Raw genomic sequence first — 17851 nt, 5'->3', positions numbered from 1 at the left:
TCATCCATCGGCTCTTGGGAGAAGAACTCGCGGTATCCATCATACAGCATACCCACGTAGGCAAAGCACCTTGAAAAAGATCTATAACCGCTCTAGATACCGCATGCCATATCCACAACGCCATGCCAACTAATGAAACATGGTCAACCAAAACGCAAAACAAAAAAAGCAATACATCTCGAACCAAAAACCCCTCTCATCTAATCATCCTTCGACCTTTCTCCACCCCCACCATACATGGCCGCCGAAAAAGGCGGCAACATGGCCCTCACATAAATTTCCGCATCCCTCTCCACATTCTCAACCACCACCCTCTCCCGCAACGCATCCCTCACCCCCTCCACCACATCCCTCTCCTCCATGACTTCCCCCATCAGCCTCACCTCATGCTGCCAATACGCATTGCCCCGTGCCCTCAACTCCTCATCCCGACTGATTGTATTCTGCATCACGCCCACCGCGTTGACTTTTCCTTTAATCTGCTGCAACTGGCGCACCACGGTTTCCACGCGCTCGGCCGGGCTCGGGTAGTTGACGAACATCCGGTTCGTCGAACTTAGATACATGAGCGTAGCAAGCAAGCAGTCGAGGAGTGCAAGAACGAGAAAGCGCAGCGATCGTTGTCGCCAGTGGAAGAAATCGATTTCGTACAACCGCAGCGCGCGCGCGTTGGTCTGCGGGTTATACGAGCTGACCATGTACACGTCCGCACCCCCGATGACCAGGGAGGCCATGGTCGCCAGGTATCGCCATTTGTACCCGTCGCGCCCGGTGAAAATGGTTGAAGTGACGAGGGCGATTATGCCCAGGTTGAAGAGATGCGGGGCGACGATGGTCGGGAGCGCGTAGTAGAGGTACGACTTGGGGTCGTCGGAGGAACAAAAGGGGCATGAGGCCAAGACGTCGGGGCCGAATTGCAGGTAGAGCAGACGTGATTGGAGGTTGACGAATTTGTGACGTAAAGCGTTGTCGGCGGCGGATGGAGGGCGGATGGAGGCCAGGCGCGTGAAAAGCACGTCGACGGGGATTTGGAGACGGGATTGCGTGAGGCGGAAGATGTTCTCGGGGGAGTAGATGGGGAGGAGGGCGAGGGCGAGGTAGGCGAGCGAGAGGGAGAAGAGGAGGAGCAGAGCGCGGCGGACGGAGGAGCGAACGGGCCGGACCTTGATCGGCCCATAGACGGATTGGGGGCCGCGGCGGAAGTTGCGGTAGAGGCCGAAGGCTTTGGGGAGGAGGACGGGGGCGAAGAAGATTGTGAGGGAACGGATTCTGGAGAGGGAGACTTAGTATAAGTCCGTTCAAGATTAATCTGGTTGCTGCAACTTGAGGGAAAGGTAGCTGGTAAACAGAGGAGAAGCACTCACGTTCCCCAGGATATCGTCATGTTGAAGGATGTCTAATTATTGATGTTATGGATTCTGGATCATGGTACGGATTCAAGAGATAATATGGATAGAGACACAAAAATGTTAACCCAAGGTAGTAGGGACCTACACTCTTCAAAGGTGCGTATCCCTTGCTTCAACTCAAACGATTAATGCTTGAAGAAAGATGCCAGATGGCGGCATCCATTGACGTCGTGAGCGAGGCTGAAAGAGGCAGGCCGGCATGTGTTAGCCGCCGTTTAGGTTGTAGCGGCAGGCAGAAGTGCATCCGCTGCAATTTGGCTTGGCAGGTCCAGTGCGTGTGGATCCAAACCACAGGCTCCACCCATCCGTCCCCCACCGCGAAGCCTTCCCTAGGCAGGAAAAAAAAAAAAAAAACCTATAAATTTTTGGGCTGGCTGTCCCGTCTTCACCTTCTTCCTCTTTTCCAACAACGCCGGGTCGGATCACCACGCACGACCAGTGGGACTGTAACGAAGAATCGTGCCCAGTTAGTTCGGGCTTTACCGATGAGGTCTTCTCACCAACATTTGTCATGCGCTGGTCAACCGGCTTACGCGCGAGCATGCGCATGCGCATTATAACTTTGTAAACGTTGGCGCTTTCGAAGCTTCGCCGATCTCTCCAATGGTCGTCGAAGTCAAAAAGTACGCCTAAATCAAGCCCAAGTACTCTGCCAAGAGTCATCTCACGTAGTGTTGCAGTGTTCCAGCTCCGGCAATGAAGAACTTTGCGTCAAATTGATGAGAGACATTCCATTTCGTAAAAGCCATCGCATCATCAGGCCTTGCTGGCTTTCTCACCAGTCAGCGGCTATAATACATTAATAGTCGTGTATACAATCTTCCTCTCATATGCTGACATAAACCGCTTCTATTGCTGTATGTTCCAAGTCCATCCTCATCATCACTTGGCTTCCTCGGCCTTGCTGTCACCACCTCCCGCCGCAGGCACCGCCTGCTTCGCCTTCTGCTTCTCTTGCTGCTTCTGTCTGGCAGCGACAATCAAGCCAACAACCGCCATGACCGTCTCAATGACAAGCTTGATCACACCCGTGCACGCCCACTGCCACACCACGATGCTGACACTGCCCAGCGGCGCGCGAGGGAACGAGGCGAACCATTCGACGTAGTAGGGGAACCAGCCGTAGGGCAGCCAGAACATGGGCTCGCGCGAGTACCAGAAAGGCAAAAACCACTGCAAACCCCTTGTAGCTACCACGCGCACAGTCGTGAGAGTGCGATCGAACTTGGTCTTGGCTGCGTCGAGTTCTTTCTCTGTAGTTGTTCGCATCACATGTCAGCCCACAGCGTTCTGTCTATCTCCTCGAGATTTGACGTCGTTGTCCGGAGGGGTATCCTACTCCTCTTCTCCAAGTCCTCTAGCAGCTTGTCATGCTGGCGGCGAAGGCGCGCCCACTTGGCGAACTCATCCTGACTGCTGGTGGCGTTGAGCTCGCGGCGGATTGCGAGATACTCCTTCTGCTTCTTGCGCTGGGCAGCGAACTGGGCCGAGAGGGGAAGCGGGAGAGATAGGGCGATGCGCCACAACTGTGATGGGCAACGCAGTTAGCTACTCCGGTGGCTCTTTGATAGTCATAGTGGGTATGAGATCAAAAGCACGTACAAGATTGTTGATCGTCGCCGCGCCGATGGTGTTGACAAGCTGGACGAACAGCTCGATGACAAAGATGACGACCAGTAGAGACGGCATCTTGGCGGCGAATGTGAGCTGGCTTCGGTCCGCTGCTGATGGAATCGTGGTGAGAGATGCGATCGGCCAGCTCTAGCTGTCGAGTATGCGACCTAGTTCGAGTTGTTGGAGACAGATGGAGGCAGCTCACTGGCTCATGCCACCGCCTTTCCCCCAAAAGATTGTTGGATCCTATGATCGAAGCTATGACGGAGCTGTCAGAAGGTGCCAGTTGTTCCCTGCAGCTGGAGGACACCTGCACAAAGGGCCTATCGGTCGCTTATCTCTTCCTGTGATGGTGGGGCGACAGGATGGAATGCGGGAAGGACCTGGAAGCCGCCAAGAAACTGAACTGCCCCTGATGGGATGAGTAGACGGGTTAGGGTTGGTGACCATCATTTTGGACAAACATCAACGGGCAACGCATTACGACAGTGCAGCACGTTCGAAAAGCACTACGCTGTTGCTCTTCTCTCTTCCTTCTACCATGTCGAGGGCACTGGACAAATCCACTATCGCTGCCCTGAAGGTCGGCAACCCTCAAGCAGCCTACAGTTCCATCTCTCCAATTCTGACCACCCCCCCATCTTGTGGCCGCCTCGAGATTGAAATTCTCGGCAAGGAGATCCCGCTGCCCGAGGGAACATATGTGCTTCAAGATGGAATATCAGTAGGAATATCGAAGCTTGGGCTGGTTCAAGCGTTCCTCGTTGCGCGGAAGATACTCCAAGATCACATCACTGGCAGTTCTTCGTCGCCGCAGATCGACGACGATTTGTTCGCCGCGACAGCGGTCATCCTTCTTATGGATCCCGAGTTTCTCACGGCCGCGAACACGCGGAAGCGACTCATCCAAAAGCAGTTAAACGACAATCAACACGCCTGGACCGTGCTGACGAAAGAAAAGATGTTCCTGGACAGCCTGCTTACTAGTCGATTGCACCGCCATACCAAGTCGCCCACTCTATGGAACCACCGCCGGTGGCTAGTCGGGCTGCACAGTTCGCTGGGCGTTAGGGTGGACGTTCTTGGAGATTTAGAAAATGTTGTGTTTCTGGCCGGAGAACGACATCCTCGCAACTATTACGCATGGTGCCACGCTCGATATCTTGTCGGCTTAGTAGCGAAGGAATGGAGTGGCTATAATCCCCACATCAACATTCTAGCGGCCGTTAAGAAATGGTGCTTTGAACATCACAAGGACATTTCTGGTTGGTCGTTTCTCTACCACCTTCTGGACAATTACGATTGCTCGGGGCGGGACATATGTGGAGATGATATCAGTCTCTCGTCGACATTTTCGGATGTTCTCAATTTTGCTGCATCTTATCGTGTCACGAATGAGTCTCTCTGGGTGTTCCTGAGGACGTTGGCAGCATCGGGACTTGTTGGCGGAAAGGAGCTTGAACAGTTCACTACCTTGGGGGCACAGTTCTCTCAACCACATATGGACAGATTTGGGGATTCAAGGGTTCTACGTTCAGCATTGGATTGGTACGAGACTTACCAGTGCAGGAAGGACTTGTAGTTGAACCTGGGCTGCTGAACACATCGTTTCAAAAAGAAACATAAACGAAACGCCACAGACTTTTCGAAGACATCCATCTTCGGCATTTGGCACGTCTTTTCGGCCGTGTGCTGTAGGCTAGCAGCACATCCAGGATCCAGCAGCAAAGGAATGGCTTACGACTATCGAAAACAAGGAACCTCTAAACGGTAATCCAATGTCTATCACTGCCCAGCTTCGATTTAAAGATGGCTTGTGGATCCCGCCGAAAGCAGTCGGTCTTCGATGACGGCAAAAACAGAGAGGTTATGGCCGTATGGACCCGAATACCTAGGTCGGTCGAGCGCTGCCACCACTGCACCTTCCTTATGGCCATGATCCAACAACTCTACCTATAACATCGTCAACAGTCATGACAGAGAAGAAAACCAGAGCCGAAAAGCTTGTTCCCAAAAACCCGAACCCATGCCATCTGCCCTGCAGATGTGAAATTAATATACCTATTTAGAAAAAAAAAAGCTCGTATGAAGAGAGTCAGGGTATCGTAAACCGATAACCGAAGCAATGTCTCGCCCTGTTATCTCGGAACAATACCGTGATAGTAACATGGGGATATATATTCTCCAGAGAGTCGAGACCGGGGAAAACACCCCCACGCCCCCCAACGCAATCGGTAGCACAATACATGATACGATTCGCATTGTCAGCTATATCACCAACCGACCAACCACCCAAACAACCAACCAACCGGCCTTGAGGGTGATTGACCCGCATGTATCAGAACGCAGAAACTCGGGTTCCTCCCCCATTGTTGTGGTATGATTTCGAGACTCGTCATTGTTGCGGGTCGTTGTCATGAGCCATTGTGTGTAACCACATATAGTTACAGGTGTGGTTTCAGGCTCTCAGCATCCAGTCTCCAGTGAACTTCCGGTTGCAGCGAAGCTCGACCAAGCGCAAGCAATGTTCATCTGTAAAGTTTCAGATTCAAAGAGAGGGACTGCTCTCTTTGTGAAAACATTATTTGCTCCAGAGTCCAGGGAGAAAAATCATACCTACCGAAGCTTAAGAAACCTTGGGGATGGGACAACACGACATCTTTGTTTTGTGGTTGTAGAAATGTAGTGTACGGCTTGAGGCGAGGTTTCGTTCGGCTTCGGCACAAGCGTCCGGTCCGTCAAGGTCACGGATGGCTTGACTCGTCCGAAAGTCCGTCTTGGTTTCCTGACCCCCGGATTTAAAGGGACCAGTGGCAGTGGGAGCAAATCGAGAACGTCTGCGCTTTCAAGCCCAATTTCGCAACTTGGCACCCGTCGGCTCGGCGTTGTTGTCGCTGTTGTTGTTGTGTGTTGTCGCTATACTGTACATTGTGGGCCTTCCATTCCCCTGCTCTCTCCCCGGTCCAGTCCCAACCGGCCCTCTTGCCCCCCCTGCTCCCGTGTTGCAAGCACTGGCTTCCAGCCCCTGTCGTCCCCAAATTGACACCCCGCAGCCTTAGACCCGAAGCGGCCAGCGCATGCTACGCCAACAGCAGCCGCAACGGCAGAGAGCGAAGAAGATGAGGCGCAAGAAAGACAAAGGGAGGAAAAGGAGAAATTATACATGATTCAAGACAAGGGAAAAGACATACCAAATTTGGAAACATTGACAGGACGATTCCAAGATACGAGATCTGGCAAGCATGATCATCCAGGTTACCGTTGTCATTATCAACAACATGGTCGTCTTCGGTCGTCGTTGGTGTTGTTCACAAGAGTGCCGTTTATAAATCGTCGCCGAAGTTCCCGGAAGGGGTGAACAGACTGGGCTTTCCAGACTCCAGCGGCCAGCCAGACACCAACAATTCAGGGTTCCAGGTGACCCCCCAAGTCATGAAAATGGAAACCCATTTTCTTGCGTTGACTGATCTGACAGGGAGCCGAGTGAGGCGTTCCATCCAGAGTGGAGGTACGCCGCAGATTGGGTGCAGACGCACGGATCAGAAGATGGAGCCGAAATGGCCTTGTGCCATCTCCACCCGGAGCTTGTTCATCTGTTGTGATAAGTCTGGCCAACCGCATCTCGGGAATGGGGGGAGCTTCTCCAGAGAGACAGAGGCTGCGCGCACGATCAGGGACCAGGGTCCTATCTAAAGAAGCGATCTTCTTATGAAGATGGAGCCGCGGACCCGCTCGTCGGCAATGAATGACCCTCGCCATGTTCGAGGCCAAGAAAGAATCTTGGATGATGTTGATGTTGTTGATGCGAGTGAGTGTCGACTGTCGTTTTCATTTTTATTCCCGCTTACATACTCTTGAGAATCATTCCTTGGCGATTGTTACGTTGCTTCATTGCGGTTCACTTGAGGTTCGCTGTCACTACCTACCTACACTACACCCCTTCGTTCTGTACTAGTATTACACCGGCTCGAGAGTTTGGGCGGTACAACAAAGAGGCTACCACAAGCCCGAACTAGCGTGACGTCCAGTTGTCCCTCCGGGCTATTGCTACCGAGCAAGTATGTCCATCGCAATTGGGCTATCTTGAATCTCTGGGTTGTTTTAGCGTACGGGTAGAACTAGAGGCTCTCTCTCTCCGCACTTCTCGAGACAAAACCAACGGTTTCTTGGACCGAGTCCCTGGAATTTCAAGTAAACAGAGGGGAGCAAGGTAAGAACATTATCATCGTCAGTGATGATAAGCCTTTGAATTTCCCAACTGAAGGGGTTATATCCGAGTCAAGAGGATCTTGTTTTCCAGAAACCCCAAAACGCTTGACTGGTTGTGGAAGGAATTGGCATCCATCGATTGGCTTGGACGGGAATCCTCGTCCACGAGGGATGCACCTCAGCCATGTCTCGCTCGCTTCCCTTTTCGTTGTGGCCTCCCAGGCTCCTCCTGATATCCACTTGCCAAGTCTAGAAAAGGCTGCATGTCCACTATCAGTTCAGTGCATGGCGGGACGGGGGCTGGATGGCTCAATGGTAGGTACAGTGCCTTACCTTTAACGGTTCATCACACATCCAATGTCCCCATTCCATTCAAGTTGACTTTCTCTTTCTCCAACTCCCCAAACACCCACCACCACCACCACCATCACTTCCTCCTCTCCCGTCTTCCTCCTCCTGCTCCTCCTCTACCCAAGTACCCTGACAACTTCCTCCGCCTGCATTTGGCTATGCCAGGGGAGCTTCGGGAGACTTTGTTACTTCGTACTTTCCTTTGAATAGATACTACTACTACCGGGCGGGTGTTGTCATTTTTGTTTATTCCACTCTTTGTTAGATCCACCAACGCCCACTCATACTATCCGCAGTGTCGACGGCGGGCAACAAGCGCAGTTTTGCGATCACCATCCAGACGGATTTCCTCCTCCACTAGGGCTTGGCCTACATACATACATCAAGCTTCGGCAATCCAATCCGCCGCCATCTGTACATCTGCCACAAGCACCGCGCGTCCTACCTACCGTTTTGCCTTGCATTAGCATCTGCATCAAGCATATCAGCATTTGGTTTTTTCCCGCCACAAACGATCTCGAACCGATATTGACCTCGACGTCGATTCGTTCCACCCCCTCACCACCACACCACGATTTCTCCATCTTGTTCGGATACATACAACCGCATCGCATCGTTCGGCAATCTGTCTTTTCTCTTTTCACGTTCATAACATTATCGGCGACCACCAATGCACATAATCACAACCGTTCACTCATCTTTCCCAATGCTTAAATAATCGCTAATTGCAATAATTCCATCTCTCGCGACCTTGGGTCGGTCAACAACGAAACCTAAAGTCATTCAGTCAGAAACCATCTTCATTCTTTGGGGTTGAAGACTTGAGGCATAACAACTAGGAGCCTGTGCATATCACTCACGGATACCCACCGTCAAAGTGTTTTAGGTCATCGACACATTTGCCGATATCAGGACAGGAGCCCAGTATCCGAACAACGACCTCGATTGTGGTGGATTGACTCGCTGAGGGTCAGTGACCAGTGTTCTCAACAATGGTTGGGATACCTAAGCTCCTAGAGCTTACGCTCTTGGCCACCTCAGCTTGCGCCTTCTTCATCTGGCCTCCTCTACCATGCGATCCAGGGGAGCCTTGTTATGTGAGCGGTAGTAACGATGTTAGAGGAAAGACGCTTGTGGGAGCTGGAGGTCAATTCCATTCTCCATCGCCGCCTGGAGGTGAACCCGCACCGGACGGGTTTATCAGTCTCAGTGTGGAGCAAAGAAACGCCGATGTACGTTCTGTTCTTTTCTCGGATGTCCAACGGTTATTCTCAGCAATTGATGCAGGCTAACACGCTCAATCTGGTAGCCTAATGAGAGTCCCGAAGCTGGCGCTGCCCGAGCTGCCCGAGACGCCAAGCGAATTGCACACAGATTTGCTAGCTTGGATAGCACGCGAGTACCAAAAAGGAGGTCCGGCAGGCTGGCAGCCAGGACTAATACGTATGCCGTTGTCGAACCCGAGAGTACAAACAGGAAGGATAGCGCGGGCATCTACCACGACCCTTCGGACTACGCCTATTTCGCCAAAGTTCAGTTTGGTTCGTCAAAGAAGCCGTTGTATATGCTCCTAGACACCGGTTCCTCGACGGCGTGGATCATGGGCTCGACATGCAAGAGCGACGCCTGCATCTACCACAACCTTTTCGGGGTTGACGACTCCAAGACGCTCAAGCTGCAGAGCAAGGAGTTTCGTCTTGCCTATGGAACTGGCGCTGTTGCCGGCACTCTCGCCCGTGATACCATCTCGGTTGCCGGAATCTCCCTCGATATGGCCTTCGGGTTGGCCAATGAGACATCTAGTGACTTTACTCATTTCGCCTTCGATGGCATTCTTGGCCTTGACATGGCCGTGGGGGGCACAGACGGTTTCATAACCGAGCTTGTGAACCAAAAGGTTCTCCAAAGCAACATTTTTGCCGTCACTCTGGGCCGAGCTTCGGACCCAGTCAACGAAGGTCAGATCACGTTTGGAGGTGTCGACCCTTCCAAGTACACGGGTGACATTACCTACACGAATCTGGCCAAGGATAACAGGGGCGCTTGGATCATTCCCATTGACGGCTTTGGATTTGGAGGCAAAAAGGTGACCTTCCAGGGCCGTACGACGTACATTGATACGGGCACTTCGTTTGCCTTTGGACCGCCAGCGGATGTCACGGCTCTCCATAAGCTTATTCCTGGTTCCACGACGGTAGACGAGGTCACATGGTATGTTCCGTGCAGCGACTCTCCGATTGAGGTGACGTTTAGCGGTGTTACCTACAAGATTTCGGCCAAAGACTGGCAGGCGGGCAGCGGCACGTCGTGCAGAAGCAACATTTATGGACGCGAGGTGGTGGCAAACGGCTGGCTGCTCGGAGACGTTTTTCTCAAGAACGTGTATAGCGTCTTTGATGTGGATAAGAAGCGCATCGGATTCGCTGCCAAGGTTGAGCCCGTTACGATAACGACCACATCGGGTGCTCAGACCAGCCAAACCGCTTCTGGTACGACCTCTTCGAATGATACTCCCACTTCGGCCGATGCCACGGGCCAATCTACCAAGGGCCAATCTGCAACTCCGAGTGGGAAGGATTCTGCCGGTTACCAGCTCAAGAGCAATGCGTATGCTTTGGTGCTGGGTATTGCCCTCATGGCCGCCGCTATCGTGGCTTAGTAGCACACCACACGGTGTTTGTACAATATTCCGCATCCTTGTTTGGTTGTCTGTTTTTCGTTTCACACACACACACACACATGCCGCATATCAATAGTAAGCCAGCGAGTTATTGAAGTTTCCTGTAACATATGATACCCTCAGTGTACCCTTTTGAGAAAGAAAATGAGTTAGTTGACAGCACATCTTTGGAAGAAGAAAGCTGGGTGAAAAAAAGAAGAAAAAAAATAGATGATGTGTATAAGCATGTAACATGCAAGCAAGCCTTCATGGTTAGAAGATGATATACAACGGGCGCGGGTGTTTCAATACTACCTTATGGACTGGTTCAATTTTGGGTGTCTGTGAGCTTTTCATGGGTACTGTACGCCAGATACACATGCATATGTACACACGGGTCCAAGCGATAGAAATATATAATGTAATGGGCACACATTGACTTTATAGAGAGGGGAAATTGATGGTATGGTTGCTTGACGTTGACGAGGACGAAAAGTTGAGGCTCTCGCTGTTTTCTGTGGGGAAGATGCAGCGGGCAGCCAGATAGATCCCGTCCCGTCGGTGGTTTCTGTTACCGTACCCCAGAAATGTCTGTGTCGTGCAGTGTGAGGTGGTGACTGGGTGGTTGGTGGTTGGTGGTGGAGGAGGAGGAAGGCCGGGGGATGGGGAAAACCGACCTGAGCTCCAATGGGACGGTGGGGGCCAAGGAGGAAGGACGAGAACAAAGGCCCAGGTTTATTGGCAAATCCACTCCCGCGTTGGGGTTTCAATAGGACTTTTCTTCTACACTATGATACCTACTCATGAGGATATATTTCTGAAAATGTGATTTGTGAATGGGGTGGAAGCACTTTGTTAGTGTAAGAGATAGCTCAGCCCAGGGAGGCTCAATGGCCCTGGAGAATAAAGCTTAAGCTTGGGTGTTGTCGCTACGGCAGCCCCTGGATTTACTAGACGAATAGGGGATGATGTTTGATCCCCTGTTTATCACATGACAGGAGGGAGGCCCTAGAGGTACGCAACTGCTTTGGGTGGGTGGCCTGGAGTCCCCTAAATCGTGCAGCTGAAAGTCCCTGCCGGCGGCCCGATTTAATCAATTGAATTGAATCCGCAGGGGCACTCCTCCGCACTCCGCATTCATCCGTTGAGGTACCTAACTCAGCACGGGCATCCCGCTTACGATTTACACGTATCCTCCCCCAAGCTTCCACTTTGTCTCAGACAACAGCAACTCCACAAGCTTCCAACACCGACTAATTGTCCTTTCTTCTTGTTTCCTTTTTTTTTTCGTTTATTGAACACCAGATTCCTTGTTGGTAGCTGTCTGTGTTTGCTTCAATCCGGCCCCAACTTTTCTTTGCCCTGTCCATCTGTTGGTTACTGCTGCTAGCTGGCCTCTTGATACCTTCTTTGACTTACACCTCCACCACGACAACTAGACCGCGGCAACCGCTCGTTACCTACCTACCTAGTCACTCCGCCCGCTCCTCCGAGACCGAGACCAACGTCCGTAATACCTACCTCTACTACTACCTACTCGATCATAAAGCAACAGACCGACAGATCGAATACATACCCGAAGGATATACATAGACAAGAAGACAATGCCCTCGATAGAAAGGGACTACTGCCGAGTCATATAATAAGAAGAAAAGAGAGAGAGGGGGGAGAATATATACGGAGGAAAGACGGAAGAGCCAGGGAACTGAAGCAATGGGCAAAGCCGCCCACGAATCGTATGGCGCTGGCGCTGGCGCTGGAGGGCCCCGGACTGCTTCCACCCACAAGAATCATAACGATGAAAATGTCGGGTTACTATCTGGCGGTAGCCCCAACCTGCTCGACGATGATGGCTACGACGGCGACTCTACGACAATAGCAGGGAACGGGCCGGGGCCGGGGACAGGGACAGGGACAGCAGGAGAACAACGAGAGGAAGGCAGCAACAGCCCCCCAGTAGACCCAAGACCAGCACCAGCACCAGCACCAGCACCAGGCCACATCAAACTGCCCCGACGACAATCCGCCCTCTCTGCCCCTCGAACCCCCCGAACCCCTCGCACCCCGAACCGCGTGCGCTTCGACCTACGTCCTACCACCTTTGGCGACAACAGCCCTACTACAGCTGGAGCAGCAGCGCCCAATGGCAACAATGGCGCCCCAGAAGACCACCACCACCACGCCCGCGACTCGTTCGATTCCTACTTTGACATAGACGACTCATCATCGGACCAGCAGCCGCTCACGTCCTTTTCGGACTACCACCGCCAAGGGCGCGTCCCCTTGCTAACGGGCATCGAAGCCCCCTCCGTCACCGTCGCCAACAACGGTCCCTGGGGCTCCGACGAAGACGTGGCTTCATGGGCCGAAACGGAGCGGTCACGCCCCAAATCGGGCTTGCGCATGGCGTTTATGAACATGGCCAACTCCATCATTGGCGCGGGCATCATCGGGCAGCCGTACGCGTTCAAGCAGGCCGGGTTGTTGTCTGGGATCGTGTTGCTGGTGGGACTGACGGTCGTGGTGGACTGGACAATCAGACTTATCGTGATCAACTCGAAGCTATCGGGGGCGAATAGCTTCCAGGGAACGGTGGAGAAGTGTTTTGGACGGAGTGGGTTGATTGCGATCAGCGTGGCGCAGTGGGCGTTTGCGTTTGGTGGGATGGTGGCTTTTGGAGTGATTGTGGGGGACTCGATACCGAATGTGTTGAGGGCGATTTGGCCGGGACTGAGGGAGGAGGGGGTCAAGGGGACGTTGGTGGGTTGGTTGGTGGGGAGGCAGGGAGTTATTTTGGTTTGTACGTTGGGGGTTAGTTATCCGTTGGCGTTGTATAGGGATATTGCCATGGTGAGTTTTAGTCTTTCTTTCGTTGGATGGGAGGGATTGGGGGCATGAGGGGAAATATGGGGGGAATTGTGGTTGAGAGATTGCAAAAAGTGAACGGACAGACGGCTAATCTGGTTTTCTATGATAACAGCTAGCAAAAGCGAGTACCCTCGCTCTGGTCAGCATGGCCGTGATCTTGGTCACGGTCCTCGTACAAGGCGGATTAGCTCCAGAAGCGGACAAAGGGACATTGGCAAGCTGGAATCTGCTCATCATTAACGATGGCATATTCCAAGCTATAGGAGTAATATCCTTTGGTACGAGTTGTCCCTTCTTCTTCTTCTTCTCTCCACCAACATTCATCCAAAAAAAAAGTTACTAACTCCACCGCACGCAGCCTTCGTCTGCCACCATAACTCCCTCCTAATCTACGGCTCCCTCAAAACCCCCACCATCGACCGCTTCTCCCTCGTCACCCACATCTCCACCGGCGTCTCCATGATCGCCTGCTTGCTCATGGCCCTCGTCGGCTTTCTGACCTTCGGCGACCGCACCCTCGGTAACGTCCTCAACAACTTCCCCGCCGACAACACCATGGTCAACGTCGCCCGCCTCTGCTTCGGATTGAACATGCTCACCACACTCCCCCTCGAAGCCTTTGTTTGTCGCGAAGTCATGCTCAACTACTGGTTCCCTGGGGACCCCTTTAACATGAACCTGCACCTGCTGTTCACTTCTAGTTTGGTAGTCAGCGCCATGGTGTTGAGCATGATCACTTGTGATTTGGGAACTGTGTTTGAGTTGGTCGGAGCTACTAGTGCCGCAGCCATGGCGTATATATTGCCGCCGTTGTGTTATTTGAAATTGACCAAAGAAACCGGAGGCTGGAAGAGGGCGGCGGCGTGGGCCACGGCGGCGTTTGGCACGCTGGTTATGGGGATCAGTATGTTGCAGGCGGCTGGGAAGATGATGCGAGGGGAAGGAGGCGCGGGGCAGTGTATGTCTTAGTTTGAGACTCTTGACTCTTGACTATTGATGTGTAGTCCTTAATGATCATGATGAAGATGAAGATGATGATGGGTTGTATAGGGCTGGGATGGATACAGCGGAATTGTATTCTAGGGAAGGAAAAAAAAAAAGAAGACATATGGACACACCCTGGCGTTGAGATTTCCCAGTAAGAAGAAGACGATGCTCTATGCTTGCCTTTTGTTGTGCTGGTGCTCGCTGAGAGGAGGGAGGGGAAAGGAAAAAGGAGGTTTGTTTTATTTGGATATGACGAGGATTTGGAGGGTGTGGGATATAGAATGGCATGAACGGTATATACACAGGTACCTACACCTTTGGGATATGGACATGGTTTAGTTGGGTGTTCGATGGTGTTTCAATGTCGGATTGCACATGAAGATACATGGTTTAGTTACCAGCTACAGGCAAATCCAGACGCCCGGCATCTGGTAGGGTGGTAGGGTACCGCGACGGGATACGAGGGTTGTCCTTGCATCTCTCTTACCATCGTACATGCTCACGATATCATGAGCTTGCGTATTTACTGGAACCAGATACAAACGGGGTGCCTACGAATACACACTACTTACCTTTCTTTCATGATGTAGTTCATCCGAGGACGAAACGAACTTGAGATGAACCATGGTTCGACCTTCTCCCGCGTTTCTAGTTTGCCTTATGCTGTACAATGCATGGCATTGCCTCGTTGACGAACGATTGGATATCTAGATTCTGCCCAGATTTCGTACTATATAATAACCATTCCTACCTAGGTAAGTAATATATTCGCTTACTTGAACGTCTTTTCCAGAGACAGTGTTCCTATCATATCATACGAACCCATCAACTTTGTCGAATTGTTTTACATTGATTGCACAGTACGTGATTTTCTTTTCTTTTTCTTTTTTCCTCCTAATTTGTCAGTACGGTACTGTTCAACTTTCCCCTTTCCTTGCACGAGTTATAAATAAATCGCCCGGTCCGTCGTCACTCTTGCTAACCAGGCATCACGGACGGTTCAAGCTGAAGAATACATGAATCACAGCAGGTACAGATACAACAGCCCTGCTTTCCCCCCTAACCCCCAAATCTGCTCCCGTACCATACATACACTACAAACCTATCATTCCCTCCCCTCTCCCCCCCTCCCCCCCCATGATCATGGAATACATCAATCATGCACAGCACATCATAGCGGTGGTAGTGGTGGTTCACCTGACTGAAATAACCAACCAGCCAACCAACCACTCAGGACCCTGGAGATTGCTAATCCAGCAGAATACGTAGGTAGATTGTGGGGTTGCCGTTGATGCTGTTAGTGCAAGTGGGTACTGGTTGCTATGTACACTACACGTCTAAGCTTTCAAAGTTGCCTTTGGGGGGGATCACCGCCCCTAGTTCTAGTGTAGTGCTAGCGTAGACCCCTTTGAGACCCTGGATGGATGATGGGGAGGAGTGTGATTGCTGATAGGTATGGGGCTTGCTACTGAATGACACTTCACCACATGAGATAGGAAGGAATGATGGGGGTTGTTACGGTATGAGAGGGTAAATGGTGTGTGTGTGTGACAATGGTCAATAGTCTTGGGATCAACAACCTCTTCAAAGTCATCATCGGACGTGGATAGTCAAGTGCTAGGTCTATCGGTAGGGTGGGTAAGTCGAAATAGTCGAGGTTGTTTTGTCCTAAGGAGCCTGGTCAGTCAGATGTCGAGATGTACACCAAAGAGTTTCAAGAGTGCATACAATAACTGTGCCGCACACCTACTGCTGAAACTTCTCAGAAAACAGAGGGGGGCTCAGGTGGTAAGGATACTATCTTATCTAGCCAGCGGCTGAACAAGGCAGTAAGTAGTAGGAGTACCTAGAAGGGTGTGCCTACTTATCTTGCTCATTATACACACACACACACTGAGATACACAAGTCAAGCAACAAGACCTGACCTAATGGAGGTCACTAGACAACCACGACAAGGGACCAAGTGGAAAGGCAGCTAGCTAGCTGTATGTAGCTACGATACGATACTGTAGCTGGGTGGTCTGGTGGCAATGTGACCTTCAAAGAGGAGACACCAAAAAAAGTATAAATACTAGCGTTTCAGCAACTTTCCATTTTCTCTTACTTCTTTCTGGTTATCACCTCACGTTTACGTCTCTCTCCTCATCTGCAGTCGTTGACAACCAAATCCAAACCCAAACCCAACCTAAACACCCTCCAAAAATGCACGGATCAAGCTGCCCCAAGTGCGGAGCCGCCTCGGACGGTTCTTCCAAGTCGTGCGGTTCCTGCGGTGCTGTGAGTTCGACAATCCATCCATCAATCATTCTTTCTTTCTCCCTCACCCATCCATCACCATCCAACCTCGCTTATCCCGAAGTCCACACATACACCCAAAAAGAGATAACCCGATAACTAACCTCATCACTCTTTGGGAACACGTAAACAGTCCTGCCCCAACTAGAACAAGCAATCCGGCATATATCAAGACGGGAGGCAACAACAACAACAACAACAACAATACCAACAACGAGGTCATCACCATGAGATGAGCTGAGCTGAGTCCCGATCACTCCGGGGCTGGGGTCCGTCTTATGCTTCCCTTACGGATGGCAAGACTGGAGTGGAGTGGAGTCTTTCTTGTGTGGGATGTACATACTTACATACCTACCTACCTACCTACCTTGATATCTGATATTGATACTTTGATACCTGGGAGCGAACAAGAAAAAAGAAGACAAGACAAGATAAGACAAGACAGCAAGCGGCCTTCTGTCCTGGGAGGAAGGGAAGAGGAGGAAAAGGAGAAAGCGAGCGACGGACTTTTGTCTACGTCGTTCGGTTGGTTGGTTGACTTGGCTTGACTTGACTACCTTGCTTGCCTCCTACCCAAGGCTAGAGCTAGATAGATACCTAAACGAATATTTACATCCTGCGTTGAGTTATCACGGAATTGAAGAACTGAAAGGAAGTGACAGCGGGGAGCGTATATATACATACCTTAAAAAGTGTCATGTTTGTCGCCTCTTTTCCCCCCCTCTGTTGGCTATAATGAAGAATGCCCAGAGAGTGTTCGAGACGCAAAGTATATGATGTATGGCACATCATAGCTTACTTGCAAGTGATAGCTTCGTTGGCTGTCGAGACCAATCATGCCTTTCTGGCATACCTCACGCGCCGGGTGTGATGACTCGGGAATATAACTAGGTATACCCTTGATAGACATGACGTCCTTCATTCAATCAACTGTTTCACGTCTGGGTCTGGAGCTGGCGGCGGCCTCTCTCCTCGGGATTGCATAGTCGGCAAAGCGTGATGACTACTGAACTTCGGACTGAAAGACTAGGTAGACAAACGGGCTGACGTAGAAGAAGTCTGTGCTCGTGCCAGTGTTTGACACACGTATAGCAAGAGGAGACGGGCAATGAATGGTCTGAGGATGTACAAAAGGTAACAGCAATTGTCGTCAACGGTCTATGGAAGTAGCAGGGACATTCGGCGGCCTCGCCACGCCGATCGCCCAAACAATACGGAACATTCGATCTCAAATCCCAATTTGAACCATGCAGCAGCAGCAGACGGAGACAGATAAACAAGAACGCGATAAAACTAGAGATTAATAACAGACAGGTAGACACAGAGAGAGAGATAAGAGACAGACGCACATGGGCAGTGACAGAGAAAGAGAGATAAAGGAGACAGGTAAAGGGGGGCCAGAGACGCGGCATGTGATTCCAGAAGAAACAAGAAATATTGAACCGCAAAACTCCTTTC

General features: G+C 51.4%; 5 protein-coding genes across 5 annotated transcripts; 3 read left to right on the top strand and 2 right to left on the bottom strand.

Annotated features, from left to right (window-relative positions):
- Positions 1-166: 166 nt before the first annotated feature.
- Positions 167-1580, bottom strand: B0T23DRAFT_174932 (uncharacterized protein). The gene is made up of 3 exons (XM_062832976.1): positions 1495-1580; positions 1365-1396; positions 167-1269 (listed from the first exon to the last, which is right to left on the bottom strand). The coding sequence occupies exons 2-3, from the start codon at positions 1382-1384 to the stop codon at positions 201-203; spliced, it is 1089 nt and encodes a 362-aa protein (XP_062692187.1). The 5' UTR covers positions 1385-1396; positions 1495-1580; the 3' UTR covers positions 167-200.
- A 249-nt stretch (positions 1581-1829) lies between these two features.
- Positions 1830-3367, bottom strand: B0T23DRAFT_382968 (CHD5-like protein-domain-containing protein). The gene is made up of 3 exons (XM_062837368.1): positions 3012-3367; positions 2749-2935; positions 1830-2662 (listed from the first exon to the last, which is right to left on the bottom strand). Exons 1-3 carry the CDS (start codon positions 3096-3098, stop codon positions 2292-2294), a joined length of 645 nt encoding a protein of 214 aa, XP_062692186.1. The 5' UTR covers positions 3099-3367; the 3' UTR covers positions 1830-2291.
- Positions 3368-3445: 78 nt separating this feature from the next.
- B0T23DRAFT_174869 (uncharacterized protein) lies at positions 3446-4877 on the top strand. The gene has a single exon (XM_062832974.1). The coding sequence runs from the start codon at positions 3565-3567 to the stop codon at positions 4603-4605; it is 1041 nt and encodes a 346-aa protein (XP_062692185.1). The 5' UTR covers positions 3446-3564; the 3' UTR covers positions 4606-4877.
- Positions 4878-8404: 3527 nt separating this feature from the next.
- B0T23DRAFT_174914 (aspartic peptidase domain-containing protein) lies at positions 8405-10419 on the top strand. Its single transcript, XM_062832975.1, has 2 exons — positions 8405-8815; positions 8893-10419. Exons 1-2 carry the CDS (start codon positions 8576-8578, stop codon positions 10240-10242), a joined length of 1590 nt encoding a protein of 529 aa, XP_062692184.1. The 5' UTR covers positions 8405-8575; the 3' UTR covers positions 10243-10419.
- A 1375-nt stretch (positions 10420-11794) lies between these two features.
- Positions 11795-14102, top strand: B0T23DRAFT_174840 (transmembrane amino acid transporter protein-domain-containing protein). Its single transcript, XM_062832973.1, has 3 exons — positions 11795-13092; positions 13223-13388; positions 13469-14102. Exons 1-3 carry the CDS (start codon positions 11956-11958, stop codon positions 14077-14079), a joined length of 1914 nt encoding a protein of 637 aa, XP_062692183.1. The 5' UTR covers positions 11795-11955; the 3' UTR covers positions 14080-14102.
- Positions 14103-17851: the final 3749 nt, after the last annotated feature.

The sequence above is a fragment of the Neurospora hispaniola genome, assembly GCF_033458365.1.
Source record: "Neurospora hispaniola strain FGSC 10403 chromosome Unknown B0T23scaffold_5, whole genome shotgun sequence".
In the NCBI taxonomy this organism is placed as follows: Eukaryota; Fungi; Ascomycota; class Sordariomycetes; order Sordariales; family Sordariaceae; genus Neurospora; species Neurospora hispaniola.
This window is presented reverse-complemented; position numbering and strand designations above follow the sequence as displayed.

Bases quoted from the DNA above. Each gene is read 5' to 3' on its own strand.
- B0T23DRAFT_174932 (XM_062832976.1), bottom strand. From the start codon at position 1,384: ATGACGATATCCTGGGGAAC. The intron at 1,270-1,364 runs GTGAGTGCTTCT...CTCCCTCTCCAG, and splicing joins ATGACGATATCCTGGGGAAC to AATCCGTTCCCTCACAATCT.
- B0T23DRAFT_382968 (XM_062837368.1), bottom strand. From the start codon at position 3,098: ATGCCGTCTCTACTGGTCGTCATCTTTGTCATCGAGCTGTTCGTCCAG. The intron at 2,936-3,011 runs GTACGTGCTTTT...TGCCCATCACAG, and splicing joins CGGCGACGATCAACAATCTT to TTGTGGCGCATCGCCCTATC. The intron at 2,663-2,748 runs GTAGGATACCCC...GAACAACTACAG, and splicing joins AGAGGACTTGGAGAAGAGGA to AGAAAGAACTCGACGCAGCC.
- B0T23DRAFT_174869 (XM_062832974.1), top strand. From the start codon at position 3,565: ATGTCGAGGGCACTGGACAAATCCACTATCGCTGCCCTGAAGGTCGGC.
- B0T23DRAFT_174914 (XM_062832975.1), top strand. From the start codon at position 8,576: ATGGTTGGGATACCTAAGCTCCTAGAGCTTACGCTCTTGGCCACCTCA. The intron at 8,816-8,892 runs GTACGTTCTGTT...TCAATCTGGTAG, and splicing joins TGGAGCAAAGAAACGCCGAT to CCTAATGAGAGTCCCGAAGC.
- B0T23DRAFT_174840 (XM_062832973.1), top strand. From the start codon at position 11,956: ATGGGCAAAGCCGCCCACGAATCGTATGGCGCTGGCGCTGGCGCTGGA. The intron at 13,093-13,222 runs GTGAGTTTTAGT...CTATGATAACAG, and splicing joins TGTATAGGGATATTGCCATG to CTAGCAAAAGCGAGTACCCT. The intron at 13,389-13,468 runs GTACGAGTTGTC...CACCGCACGCAG, and splicing joins TATAGGAGTAATATCCTTTG to CCTTCGTCTGCCACCATAAC.